Consider the following 14,556-nt stretch of genomic DNA (forward strand, 5'->3'; position numbering starts at 1 on the left):
GGCATCAACCTTATCACATTTGCCTTTCTACAAACTGGCACATAGTAGGCACTTAACAAGCCCTGGCTGGCCAGCTGAAGAAATGGCAAGCCTGATCATGTCTGACAAAGTACAAAGTGCCCTGCAAATACAAGGTAAGGAATTACTGTTTTTCTTGGCTAGATCCCAACTCATATGGATTTAGTGACCTTGCCCTCTGCCAGGCTGGGGCGTGAACAGGTCCAAAGGTTGGGGTGACTCGGCCGGGGAGAAGGCAGGCACAGAACGTGGAGGCCCTTGCTCAACACAAATACTCAGTTACCGGGGTCACCGAGGGTCAACGTGCCTCCTGCCAAATGACTCATGACCAGGAGGGGAAGAGAGCACTAAACGGGATAGAGGAAGAGTGGGAGTCCTGGAGGAGACGCAGAAAGCAGGCAGAAGGCAGGTGCCACCGCTCACTGCTGGTGCCGGCCCTGCTTCCTCCTTCCCAGCTACGTATCCTGTCCACCCTGCAGGAAGGTGGTTCAGAGGCCTGGCCTGGGAGACCAGCTGCAGATGGCAGGAGGGTGTAGCCACTCCAGAAGCCCTAGAGCGGATCTGTCTCAACATGGCTGCTCTGCGGCTCCCCTGAGACACATGCTGCTGGCTGGGTTCCTTCCTGTCCCACAGCTGGGCCCAGACCTGGGATGGATAATGCCAGCTGCTTGGCCTGCTCGGGCTGCCAGTCCCAAGCCTCCCCTGGGCTGACCACTACAAAGCGGTGAAATTAGTAACATGTGTCTGTGGGGCCTCTGCTGTCCATTGCTTCATGTGTTCCCTCCACTCCCAGCAGAGGCCTCTCGGCCATGCTTCTCTGGGAATTCTAAGTCCCAGCCTCCTGGAAAACTCACAGCAAAACCACCTCCTCCCGGAGGCTGTCTTAGGCCTCCTGACCTCAGAACCAGTGGAACATTTTACCTGTATCTCCTTTGTGTATGTCTTTTTCCCACCCTGTAACCAGCCTCTCTGCCCGTGCTATAGGATTTCAGTTACATGACATTCAAAAAAAAGGCAAAATTATAATCTGTATTAATAGAAACTAACCACTTATTGGGAGTGGAGAGAGAACCAACTGGAAAAGGGCCTGCAGGAAACTTCTAGGGTAATGGCAATGTTGTCGTTACTGTGGTGTTGGTTATGTGGGTATTTACACTTGTCCAACTCACCAAATCAGACACTTAAGATTGGTACACCTCACTGTATAAACATTTATCAAAAATAACGGATATAATTCCTTTTCCAAAGGAAGCAGTTGTGACAGCAGAGAACTAAAAGATGGAGGTAGAAGAGCTATGGTCACTAAGGTGGTCCTCTGTGAAATAATTTCCAATATACGTAAGACCAAAAAGCTTCCTGGAGCTTGGCAATGGCTTCTCCAAATGAGGGTGATAGTCCAGTCACCCAGTTCTGCCCATAAAAAGGGGCTTCTTGACCTTACCTTTTTTTTTTTTTAAGTTTCTTTATTTTGAGAAAGAGAGAGAGAGAGAGAGCAGAAGCAGGGGAGGCAGAGAGAGAGAGAGAGAGAATCCCACGTTGACTCCACACTCAGTGCGGAGACCAATGTGGGGCTCTGTCTCATGAACCCTGAGATCATGACCTGAGCTGAAGTCAAGAGTCAGATGTTTAACCAACTGAGCCGCCCAGGTGCCCTGGGGCTTCTTTATATTTGCTCTTTGACCCCCATGAAGGTCCATTTTCCTGTTCATACACATCTGATCGAAACCCACTAGAGACTCCAGCCCTTGGGTCCCTTCACCCTCTGCCTGCCCCTTGAGCATTTCTGCACAAGTGGCCAAACCACAACACTAGATCCAAGATGAGACAGATGGGCTGCTCCTGATCCTGGCCCCACAAGACCCCAGTGGTTGTCACACAATCCTATGAGCCGGAAGGAAGCCGGGGGCTGCCAGGAAGCCCAGGGGACCGCCTCTTGATTCCCACTGGCAAAGGTGCCTTTCTGTGAAAACACCCAGCTTTACAAGCCAAGGGAAGGTCCCTTTCAAGAAGAGTGCTTGCTTTTTCACTAAGTCCGAACTTTTGGTTTGGAGGCAAACTGATCCTGGTTCAGCCCCAGGCTCAACACCCAGGCTGGTCTCTGCCTCCTCAGGCTGAGATGAGTCATCACATCCCAGGCAGGCGCCTTTCCAAGAAGCCCCGCCCTTGGAGCTCTGGGCCCTAGATGCAGAGGTGGAGAGCACGACGGTTTCCTCTGCAATGGAACTTTCCAGTTGGGTGGACTCCTACCTCCCTCCTACACAGTTGGTCCAAGGGCACCTGGTACCCACAGAAGGCTAAGCCCCAAGTTAGGTACTCTGGGTTTGGGGATGGGAGAGGAAGAAATGCAAGTCATTGCTTCAGCCCTTAGGGAGGGGGCCTCAATGCCAGGTAGGGAAGAACCTTATAAATCACACTCAAACAGCAGGCGACTGCGGGAATGGAAAATGGTGCAGCCACTGTGGCAAACAGTCTGACAGTTCCTCAAAAAATTAAAAACAGAATTACCCTATGAACCTGCAACTCCACTTCTGGGTGTATACCCAAAAGAATTGAAAGGAGGGTCCCAAAGAGATATTTGTACACTCAAGTTCACAGCAGGATTAGTCACAATAGGCAAAATGTGGAAGAACCCATGTGTTCTTTGATGGATGAATGGTTAAAGAAAATGTGAAATATGCATCCATTGGAATATTATTCAGCTTTAAAAAAGAAGGATATTCCTGGGGTGCCTGGGTGGCTCGGCTGATTAAGCGTCTTACTTCGGCTCGGGTCATGATCTCACGGTTCGTGGGTTCGAGCCCCGTGTCGGTCTCTGTGCTGAAAGCTCAGAGCCTGAAGCCTGTTTCAGATTCTGTGTCTCCTTCTCTCTCTCTCTGCCCGCCCCCGCCCCCCCCCCCCGTGCTCTATCTCCATCTCTCAAAAATAAATAAACGTTAAAAAATTAAAAAAAAAAAGGATATCTTGCCATATGTCACACAGATAAACCTTAAGAACATTATGCTAAGTAAAATAGGCCAGTCACAAAAAGACAAATAGTGTATGATTCCACTTCTTTGAGGAACCTAAAGTAAGTAGACAAATTCATAGACACAGAAAATAGAACAGCAGTTGCCAGAAGTTGCAGAGAAGGGCAAATGGGGAGACGTTTGGTGGGTACAGAGTTGGGGTTTCCCAAGATAAAGAGTTCTGGAGACTGGTTACACAACAATGTGAATACATGTAACACTCCTGTACTGTATGTACGCTTGCAGATGATTAAGATAGTGAATTTTATATCATGTGTATTCGATCACAATGAAAAATAAAATCTTTAAAAGATAGTTAAGATGCTAAATTTAGATTATATATATTTTACCAATTTTTTAAAAATTTCTTTTTAATGTTTATTTATTTTTTAGGAAGAGAGGGAGAGAGAGAGACAGAGAGAGGAGACACAGAATCTGAAGGAGGCTCCAGGCTCTGAGCTGTCAGCACAGAGCCCGACGCAGGGCCTGAACTCACAGACCGTGAGATCACGACCTGAGCCAAAGTCAGGAGCTCAACCGACTGAGCCACCAGGAGCCCCTATATTTCACCAATTTTTTAACCTACAGTGTTATATTAGTTCCGGGTATACAATAGTGATTTAACACGTCCACACATCGCTTGGTGCTCATCACGACAAATACACTCCTTAATCTCCATCACCATTTCACCCATTCCCCGTAACCATCAGTTTGCTCTCTATAGTTAAGAGTCTATTTTTTGGTTTGTCTCTGTTTTTTCCTTTGCTCATTCTTTATGTTTGTTTCTTAAATTCTACATATGAGTGAAATCATATGGTATTTGTCTTTCTTTGACTGCTTTATTTCACTTAGCATTATACTCTCTAGCTCCATCCATGTTGTTGCAAATAATGAGATTTCATTCTTTTTTATGGCTGAATAATATTCCATTGTGTATATATACACCACATATCCTTTTCCATTCATGGACACTTGGGCTGTTTCTTTATTTGGCTATTGGAAATAATGCTGCAATAAACACAGGGGTGCATGTATCCCTTTGAATTAGAGTTTTTGTATTTTCTGAGAAAATATCAAGTAGCATGATTACTGGATCATAGACAGGGTAGTTCTATTTTTAACTTTTTGAGGAACCTCCATACTGTTTTCCACAGTGGCTGCACCAGTTTGCATTCCCACCAACAGTGAAAAAGGGTTCCCCTTTCTCCACATCCTTGCCAACACCTGTTGGTCCTTGTGTTGTTGAGTTTAGCTATTCTGACAGGTGTGAGGTGATAGGTCATTATGGTTTTGATTTGCATATCCCTGATTATGAGTGATGTTGAGTATCTTTTCATGAGTCTGTACATTTTACCAATTTAAAAAAATGAAAAAAAAGGAAAGTGGGCAACTTGACTCCATGCACCCGTCTCCAAAAAGTGGATCCACTAACTTTACTTCTAAGAATTTATCACTAAAAAATTAATGACATAAGCAAAAATTTAGTTTGAAAGATATCTACCGTAGCACTATTTATAATGGCAAAAAGATGAAATTTAACCTAGAGGTCCAATAACAGGAGACAAGCTTGCTAAACTGCAATAGATTCTAACAATGCAATGCAGTTAAGCTTTAAACAGTGATGTAGATATGTAGTGGGAAATGGCTCATAAAATACTCACTTTAGAAAAGAGATTATAAAGTATGATTGTATGAACTTATTTTTGTTCTTTAAAAAGCCACATATAAACCTATAGGAAAAAAGACCAGAAGGATACACCCCAAAATGTTTATAGAGATCTTAGTCTCCATTTCCTGAAACACAAAATGGGATTACCACTGATGCCCAACTCATGCAGGCCGTGAAATTGAAATTAGACGGTATTATATAGATTAGCATGCATGTTCTCAGAGAATGTTAAGTGAGGCTCACAGTGATCTCTCTGGAAGGGATCTGGTCTTTCCCTAGAATGACAGATGAAACCTCTAATTCAAGAAGAGATTCCTTCCAACACCCCTCAGTTAAAAGTGCCAGAGTCCAAACTAGATCCAGGTCTTCTGGCTTCAATACTGTCTGCTGTCTCGGCCCAGACTCCCTATGTATGTCTCCCCCTACCTGCCATGCCCCCAAGGGTTCCCAAACCTCAGGCTTCTGGCCAGCCCCTGGTGGCTGCAGTGAAGCTGTCCACTCTGCAAGGGGATGAGCCCCTCAAATGCACCCCTCACAGCCTTGCCTGCACTCCACACCCCCAGCCCAGGAAAGAACTCAGTGAAGGCCAGGTACACACACAATGAACACACCCAGCCTCCTTCCAAGATGCCCCAACAGCACTCCTCTCCCTCTGGAAGCCTGGACTGTGGACTGCAGTCTAGGGACAGAGCAGCGGTACTGACAGTGCTAACCTGCCTCCCCACAGGGCAAGCGACCCATGCCCCTTTGAGAAGGAAGCCAAAATCAACAGCTAATTCCTGCTTAAAAAAAACAAAAACAAAAACAAAAAAAACCCAAAACCAAATATGCCACCATGTCCTGCCCTAGGAGAAGCCTGGTGTTTTTATTTTCAAATTCTAATAAGCCACAAGTTCCCAGGTGAGAGCAGAATAGCCTGGGGTTGCAGTGACCAAAAGAGGACAGGAGAAAAAAAAAAAAAAAAAAGAAAGAAAGAAAAAAAAGAAAACAAACACTCAAGAAGTGAGAAGAGAATTTGCAGATCATAATTCTCACAGCTGCTAAGTGTTTTTCTGTTTGTTTGTTTGTTTGTTTACATTTTTACTTTTCACAGCCTGTTCACCACTTAGCACCTAGCTGCAGTATTTTGGGAGAACTGGGGCCATTTTTCTCCATAGCCAGGCCAATCTTCTACTGGTCAGCCTGTGAGCAAGCCTGTCCAGAGCGTGGACTGTGGCCTCCCTGGTGCTGGGCTGCAAGCAAGAGGGGAAAAGGGCAGGACTCGTGGCTTTTCAGGGAAATGGAGGGTCATTCCTCCCTCACACCTTACCACACTGAGCTAGTGCTGGAGAACTGGAAGTGACACAGGCTTGAGGGGAGAGGCAGCTGTTTGCCATGGAACAGTCCTCTGAGAGGTGGACAGTGATGCCGTGGCTTGTGGGGCTGAACTGGGTAAGCTTGAGATATTGAAAATGCAGGCCCTGAAGCTCCTGCATGCCCATCAAAGCATGGTGACCCAGGAATAAAGTTCTAGAACACCAGCAAGAAGACCCCCTGAGCTTTACTGCAAGGCTCTCATGCTCAGTCATTCCTGGCACCACCACCCCTTGCCCCCCACTAAACAAGTCACCTCCATTTCTCCTGGGGCTTCTCTTTGGACTTCTCCTTTACCTGGAAGGCACCTCTTCTACTCCTCTGCAGATAATTCCTCCCTAAGTTCAGGTTCACCTCCAAGCTAACCAGGAAAAACTCCAGATAGCTCCATTCACTTTCCTCTCTCTGCAGCAGAGTGGTTCAATCCCCAAGTACTTTTGGGGTATCAGGGATGACCCCAAAAGCTGGAGTCAGAGAGAGCCAAGTTCACATCCTGACCTGGTCACTAGCGGTGTTACCCGAGGTGAGTCAGTTCTGCCTGAGCTCTGGGATTCTGCCCTCCATACCTTTCACCTACTGTGGTTAACAGCACACTGATTTTCCTTTGAGGAACCATTCCTCCAACTCAGTCCACCAGATTCAGGTGGAAATCACACCCCCGGCACCAACCCAGAGGTTTGATGCTGGTCACTGTAACTGATTCCAGGGTAGGCACAAGATGGAATCAGGTCAATGAAGCACTCTCCTCCTGAGGCTGTAAGTGCTATGCACAGAACCATGTAAACCTGGAGGTGCTAAGACATCAACACATGCAGCCCCTAGATCCAGCTATGCCTGATGCCACCTACCTCCAATGACTTTCTAGTTACATGGGGTCATACATTTCCAGTGCCTCCCTCCTTTTTGTTGTTGCTTTTCCAGCTAGTTGGAGTTACATTTTTGTCATTACAACCCTAAGCTTGGTTATATGGAAACTGATCCCCAGAAGCATGATGATGTCAGAGGGTACAATTTCTGAAATGCAAGCCTGGCTGACTTAAGGTCAGATACAAGAGTGAGGACTGACCATCTCACAATTAAGAAACTGGAATTCCAGATATATAGCAGCAGTAGTGCCCATTGAAATGCAGCCTATTTTGTCTTGAGGTGAAGGCTGGAGCTTTAGGGCATCTGGTAGAAACATTTCAGGATATTGGCCTATGTTGGATACTTCTTAGGGTCCACAGCAAGGTCTACAAAAAGGGCAAGCTTTACTCCTGGCAATCCCTCTGGATGATGCAGCTTTGCCAGGGGCCCTTTTTACCTGTGGACAACAATCCAAGGTAGCTGACAGTCAAGTCTGATAAGCAGGGTTGGAAATTTTCTGCTCCTGGAGATAGGGAGACCAGACCGTATCAAGAGCTAAGGCTGTGGCCTGGGAAAGGCCTGATCCACCCCCACCCCCCCACCCCCAGGATCTCACAAGGATCCTGTGCTTGTGGATCTCACAAGGATCATGTGCTGCTACAGAGCCAGATGCAGCTTGAGGGCAAGAGGTGTGAGCACCCCTCAGCCCAGCCTATTGCTTACCCATTAAACTGAGGGCTGGGGGCTGAGAGGGGCCCTGAGGCCTGATGCAGAGACAGAAACCACTAGGCCTGGCTCTAGAGCCAAGGGCTCTGTCTGAGTCAACAAAATCTCTAGCTCTAGTTTCTTACCCATGGAGATGATCTGATGCCAAATGTCCAAAGGCTTATTACTAGGTTGCTCTAGAGAGCCTTTGAGCCAGACAGATCCCAACCCTTGCAAAAACAAAGCCTCAGACCACTCAACGTGTAAGGCGATCCCAGGTGTGTGACCCCCATTTGGAAGTGGGCTGCTAAGGAGCTGCAGCCCCAGAGGGAACTTTGCAAATGCCCTTCTCAGGTGTCAAGGCAGAGAACACAACTGGGGGCAGCCACATGGCTGGGCACCCAGGCTAGGCAGGAAGTCCAATGTCCTGCCCCCAATAGGCTGCAGAAATAAGCTACAGACTAGCCACCTCTGGAGTAATTTCCATTTCCTGATTTTTCCAAACCATAAACTCCACTAATGCTGTGGCCTGTTGAGTCAGGGACTGGACAGGAAAGAGAGGCACCAGGTAGCTTGTGACTCATCGGTCTTGCCATAGTTACTACCTGCTTAGCTCCTCCTCCAGAGAAGCTGCTTCTCCCAGAGCCACATCACACCAGAAGCAGGCTTTGCTCAACTGACTGCCACTCCCTCAAGGGAAGGGAGCCCTACTGTTCATCTTGGCAACCCTGGCAGGTGCTGGCAAATTTTACTTTTTCCTGGAAGACATAGAGCCAAGGACCTTGAGGGGTATAATGGCCAGGGGCCAGATGCCTGGCAGGAGGAACATACTGACTTCTAACCGGGGAGACTCGGTCAAAGTCCAAATGAGCTTGAAGGAGAAAAAGAATGCCATAGGCTGCAGTTATACACAAGGGAAGCCTCCTGGTGGAAGATACACCTGAACTGCACCTAAAGGGAGTGTTAGGGCTATCTCTGCGTGTACAAAAGGGGCATGCTGGGCAAGAGCAGTGGCTCAAGAAAAGGTAAAGGGACAAAACTCTGCACACCATGTTGGACACCAGGTGGAGACCTCATTCAGCTGGAATGTGAGTGGCTCCAGGAAGGGAGAAGAGGCAGAGAAGACTGGGGTTGCAGAAGGAATGACCACCTGTCCCCCCAGGGCTTCAAGTTCAGCAGAAAGACAGGGCTGGAAACCATGAGCAGGCAGAATCAAATGAGCAGGCTCTGCCTGGGGCTTCGTGAGGGTGGGTGGCACTGCAGACTGGCCCTCTGAGAAGGGCCTCGAAACCAAATTATTCTACATTTAAAAAACATTTTTTTTAAGTTTATTTGTTTATTTTGAGAGAGAGGGTGTGCACATGCATGCTTGCGTGCAAGTCGGGGAGGGGCAGAGTGCGACAGGGAGAGACAGGGTTTGATCCTACGACAGTGAGATTGTGACCCGAGCCAGTATCACGAGTCGGACACTTAACTGACTGAGCCATCCAGGTACCCCTGGACTGTTTTTTTAATACAAAGTAAATGGAAGATGTTCCCTTGAAACAAACCAAGATGGTGGTGGGGCAATGCCATCAAAAATAGATGTCTACCATCTGTACCTGGAATGGGCTGGGAACATTTCCTTTCCCAGGGCTTTCCCCTGGTCTGACATGCTTGGTCAGGGGATGGTGGGCTGGCAGAAGTCACACTGGAGCCACTGCAGGGCCTAAGGAACAGAGTGGTAGAGGGGCAGACTTCTCACTCTGGGCCAAGGTAACCAATGTTGACATATAAAAGGAAGTTTTCTGAACAATCTGCCTACCAACACCACTGCCCTGGGTTGCTTCCACACTAAGCAGACCCATGGGACAGTGATACAGGGCTTCATTGGTGGCTGCAGCTCCTAGCCAACCCAGGGCTGATGGAGGCCAGGAGAGGTAGAAGCCCCCCATCTGCCCAAGGCCCAGTTAGGCCCCCCCATGGACTACTCTCAGGAACAGAACAACAGTGTGCCCACAGGCATCGTTCCTCCTGGCTGGCCCCTGGATTCTGCAGTAACTGGCAGGACCCTCTCCTTTCTCAGGGCTCTGTGCACTGCCTGTACTCTCATCTGTGTGAACCCGTTCTGGAGGTAACTGCAACCTGCTCTCCAGGTGGGGTCCTCTGTCACAGGCAGGATACAAGCTTGAGAGACAACCACCCGGCCATCAATCTAAGCTCCACTGCTTACAGATTGCAAGTCTCTGTTTCTTCATCCCTAGAGTAGGCATAACAATTACCCACCTCCCCACCTTATAGAGTAGAGGTGAAGATGAATCCCATTACAGAAGCTGGAGGGTCACGTAACCCCCATGCAATATACACACGTATGCAAGTACTGTTTCTGCATTTCAGCAAGAGAGACCCAAGACCACTGCAAGATGGTGTCTAGAGCCCTCCCTGAGAATCAGAAAGCATTTTCTGGTCTCATCCACATCCCCTTGACTTCAGAGGAAGGCCTAGCCCTTGTGAGTGATGCTTCAGAAGGACACATAACCAGATCGCTCTGCCCTGAAGCAGAAAGTGGGTGAGTTGAGTGTATTTTTATGTCTTTGGGGGCTGGGAGGGGGGTGCAGTGAAGAGACCCGAAGCCTGTTCCTGACTCCTCTAACAAGACCAGGAGCTCCACTGGAGATACCCATACATGCGCCCCCACTGAGCCTCCAGGCCCCGTGACACATGGCCCCATCCTCCTTCCTCCAGACAGGTGTGCCAAGAAAACTCCCTGCCCCACTGGATGGCACCAAGTGGAACCATGGATGGAACCATGAAGCAGAAGCCAGTGCAAAACAGTAAATAAACTGTGGTGTAATGGCCTGGCCAGACAACACTTGGGATTAGGGAAGGCAGGCTCCTGGGGGGGGGGGGGGGTAGCTACCTGGAGACAGGACCTAAAGCTGTAAGGCTGCCTCGGGTAGAGGATTCTAGTTCAAACAAAGCTGACTACTGTCCTGGGTAAGGACGCTCCACTTCATCAGCCTTGACTTCCTCATCTGTAACATGGGGCAGACTGGCCTAGACAGCTTCTGTCACTGCTCTCAGTCTAGGCTTCTGAGCAGCACTACCATGGGGGAATCTACAAGCTCTGGCTGCCCGGGTTCAAATCCCAGCTCTGCTATTCCCATGAAATCCACGAGTCCCTTCACCTCATCAACTGTAACTCCTCATCTATAACAAGGGAATGAAGAGAACACCCAATGAGGCCTATTTACTACTGTGTGGATTCAGTGAGGGTGTACCTGGCATGGAGTGAGGGATTAATAACTATTATCATTCTGTGAATTCTGTGGCCTCCTGCCACCACCATCCTTTCTATGGACTGAATGTTTGTGTCTCCCCCCAGCTCATGTTGCACGTAGTCCTAATCCCCAATGTGTTGGTATTTGGAGATGGTGCCCTCGGGAGATAGTCAGGGTTAGATGAGGTCATGAGGGTGGAGACCTCGTGATGGGACTGGTGACTTTATAAGAAGAAAAGAGAAAGAGATGGAAGAAAAGCTATGTGAGGGCACAGCGAGAAGGCGGCCATCTTCAACCCAAGCAGAGAGCCCTCCCAGATACCGACCCTGCTAGGACCTCGATCTTGGATTTCCCAGCCTCCAGAACTCTGAGAAATAAATTTCTGCTGTTTGAGCCACACAGTCTAAGGTACTTTGCTATGGGAGCCCAGCAGATTAAGACAACCCCGTGACCAGCCATCCCCGTCCCCTTCTCTCTGCATTGGGCGACCCACCAGGTACCCCCAAACCCAGGAAAATCAACATCATGCACACCCTGGAGACCTCATGCATGATCTCAAGCATACACAGGGTCAGGTGAAACTCAGCATGCCAAGCAGCAGGTAGGGCACAGGCATTGCAACAGGACAGGACGGACAAGCAGAGAGGAGACAGGTGCGTGGGAGGCCATGTGCAGTCAGCGAGGGGCGGGGAGCTAGCACAGGCCACGACCAAACAGCCCACGCCAGTGGCGCTTGGCTCCTTACCTCCCCTGCAGGACCTCTGACCACCAGGACTGTGTTCCCCCAAGAAGCTGGAGGCGTGCTGGAAAGAGTAGAGAGCAGAAGACAGGGAGCAGTAGGTAGAGCCAGGTCTACAGGAAAAAGTGCTGGAAAGGGCCCCCGAGGAAGGGTGTTAGGTTTAGGGAGTCCATGGCAGAGTGGTTTTCAAGAGGCCCAAAAGACCCAAACACTAAATGAAAAACACCGCCAAGACCAGCCTATGCTGGGGCACAGAGAAAGGGACGAGAGAGCCAAGGAAGAAGACCCCCACATACTGGATTAACCTAGATGGCCACCTGTCCTCCTACATGCTGGTGTTGCATCTGTCCTGGGTGACAATCTCAGCAGACTTCCTGGGAGGTTGTGAATAGTCTCTCTAAAGGGAAAGGGACCCAGGGGTGGACAAATAGCCCTCGAGAAACCCAGGAGCCAGAGTCAAAGGAGGCCATGCTCTGCAAAGATGTCCCTTGGGATCCAAAGGAGACAGAGTGGAGGTTCCAATCCTGGTTCCACCACAAATCTCTGGGCAACTCTGGACAAGGTACGTAGCCTCCCTGGGCTTCAGTTTCCCCATATACAAGATGGAGAGAATGTCCCTATCTACAACAGAGAAGAAGGTGACACTCTACCATCTCAAACATCCAATCTCCATATGGCCATAAGCATGTCTAGACTTTTCTCTGGGGGCTGGTTTGTGCTGGAATAAGGAGATGACCAAACATCTAAGATTCCTGACAACCATCTGGGCGGGGGGGGGGGGGGGGGGGGTTCCTGGGACACCGCACTGCCACTGAGGGCCATCCCTTAGGCTCTGTGACCCTAGGGTTCATGGATCCAGGGAAGAAGAAGCCTGAAGCACAAAGTCTGGGCTCAGGCTTTTACTAACATGTAACCCCTTCGGGGTCAGTTCAATGGCACTAAACAGTGCCCCAGGTGAGCCATCATCCACAGCTCCGTATCATGGAATTTCTCCATCACTGACCCTGTGTGCCTGGATCCTCACCACAACACCCCTTACTCTGGGAACTGGTTCTGACCTGCCCATCACTGATCTCTGGGCCACTCACAGGTGCCCAACAAATACCCAAGGAGGGACAGGCTGCTCTATACCACAGAGCATCTGATCTGTAGCCAATGTCAGTCCCCAGCACCAGCCTGATGACGGGATGGCATTGTTTTTAAGCCTTTCTCAACATCATGACCCAGCTGATTCCTCTTGGTTATGGTAACCCTGTGAGGGCAGGTATTACAATTCTGTTTCACACATAAGTCAGCTGAGGCCAGGAAAGGTGAAGTGGTAATTTGCCCAAGGGCGTGCAATTGGGTGGCTAGTTATTGACGGAGCCAAGGCGAGAACCTGAGGCTCCTGATATCTGGCCTGGTGGCTGCCGTCAGTCAGCATGCGCTGGTGTGGCTGGTTGCCGCTGGTGTCCACCTGGCTGGTTAGCGCCCGGGCACGACTAGGGGTCACGTATCTTGAACTCTGGCCCTGCAGGCCAACTGTCAATATAGCATCTGCTCTCCTACAGCTACCAAATGCTCTTGGCACAGGGGGCCAGGGTGTAAGGAGCTGAACATGGTGGAGGGGAGCCATGGCTTGTGCCCTCTAGGGCCCCAGCTGCATCCACACCTACCTTTGATGACAAAGGCCTCTGCCAGCAGCCGCATCTGATACAGTGGCTTGTTCTCCATGGACATGTCATCAATCCCAGCCCGTGCATACATACTGATGGCATCTCGGTATGAGCCCTCCACATAGTGCAGCTTGCCCTGGATCAGCATGGCCTCACACAGGTACTGTGGCTAAAAGGATAAAAAACACATTAGCAGGCTTCTGCCTCAAGGCCTCCCCACCCCATCCCCACCCCCACCAGGTACCCTGGGATGGACCCCCGCCCCATCCCACTGAGCCATGACGACTTGCCTAAGACCCTCCTCAGAACTCCCCTCTTCCTCCAGGAAGCCCCCCCAGTCCTCAGTCCCTCTTCTCTCCACACCTGCAGTCTGTGGGCTACACTATGGTTCTCACTGAAATCCTTACATGAGTGCCCAATTATTTCATGTGTGTGTGTGTACTATTTCCCCAACCAGACCCCAGGCAGCTTGCAGACTGGGCTCTGTCTTCTGTCCAGAAGGCTTCAGCCCAAGGTTGGTACTCAGGAATTCAGGCATGTGTTCTCAACACAAGTAGGAGTCAAGGACCTAACCAAATTTTTGGGGGCCTAAAGCTCACATAACTGGGGGTCCTCTTTACATGCATATCTGTACAAATATACAGTGAGGGGAAAGGCCTTGGAAAGAAGCTGTGCAGGTAAGGGGCCAGCCACTGAAGCCCCACCTGCAACAGCAGGACCTCTGTGGTAAGAAGGGTCCTGTCAGCAGTGTGACAGGAAGGCAGGAGAGCCAAGGCCTGCTGGGCCACTGTCCTCATCTCAAGTGCAGAATCAAGTGCCTGAATTCAAGCCAGTTGGTTTCTTCCCTTTCTTTCTCCAGTACTGCTAATGCCCAAATCTTCAACCCCATACAAGGACTCTTGGGGCCTCCCTCAGGAGGTCTGCTCAGCCCTGCCCCAAAGTCCTGTTCTTGGACATGTGCCCAGCTCCCCTCCAAGATCTCCCACTTTCCATGGCCATTTGCTCTAGCCCTCGGCCTCCATCTCTGCACTCAGCTGGCCCCACCACCCCTTTGGGCCAGGCTCTGAACACTGCCCCTACCGCCCAGCAGCAGCTCTGTCCATAAAGCTCCTTGGAGATGCAATGCTGGCTCCTACCTCGGGCCTCTGTGCTACCCCTGCTTCCCTTCAGGGAGACTGGAGTCTGGGGAACCTGTAGCCCCAGGGAAAGCCTCCACCACTCCCCACCACCTACTGCCCTCTTAGAAGCCAGTTAAGAGATACGGAGCACAGCAAAGCCAAATTCTTCTTCTGCACTGGTGTTTTGG

General features: G+C 49.7%; 1 protein-coding gene and 1 long non-coding RNA gene across 2 annotated transcripts in view; one reads left to right on the plus strand and one right to left on the minus strand.

Annotated features, from left to right (window-relative positions):
- The window catches only part of TTC7A (tetratricopeptide repeat domain 7A), a 120,546-nt gene that overhangs the window by 91,824 nt on the left and 14,166 nt on the right, over positions 1-14,556 (minus strand). Inside the window, exon 3 of the mRNA XM_060606522.3 lies at positions 13,251-13,419. Within this exon, the coding sequence (XP_060462505.1) occupies positions 13,251-13,419 (169 nt within the window). The remainder of the gene's footprint in view (positions 1-13,250; positions 13,420-14,556) is intronic.
- Positions 8,223-10,443, plus strand: LOC132661777 (uncharacterized). The gene is made up of 3 exons (XR_009602404.1): positions 8,223-8,331; positions 9,973-10,144; positions 10,321-10,443. It is a non-coding gene; the product is annotated as an uncharacterized LOC132661777 (long non-coding RNA).

This window comes from Panthera onca, chromosome A3 (assembly GCF_046562875.1).
Source record: "Panthera onca isolate mPanOnc1 chromosome A3, mPanOnc1 haplotype 2, whole genome shotgun sequence".
Lineage (NCBI taxonomy): Eukaryota > Metazoa > Chordata > Mammalia > Carnivora > Felidae > Panthera > Panthera onca.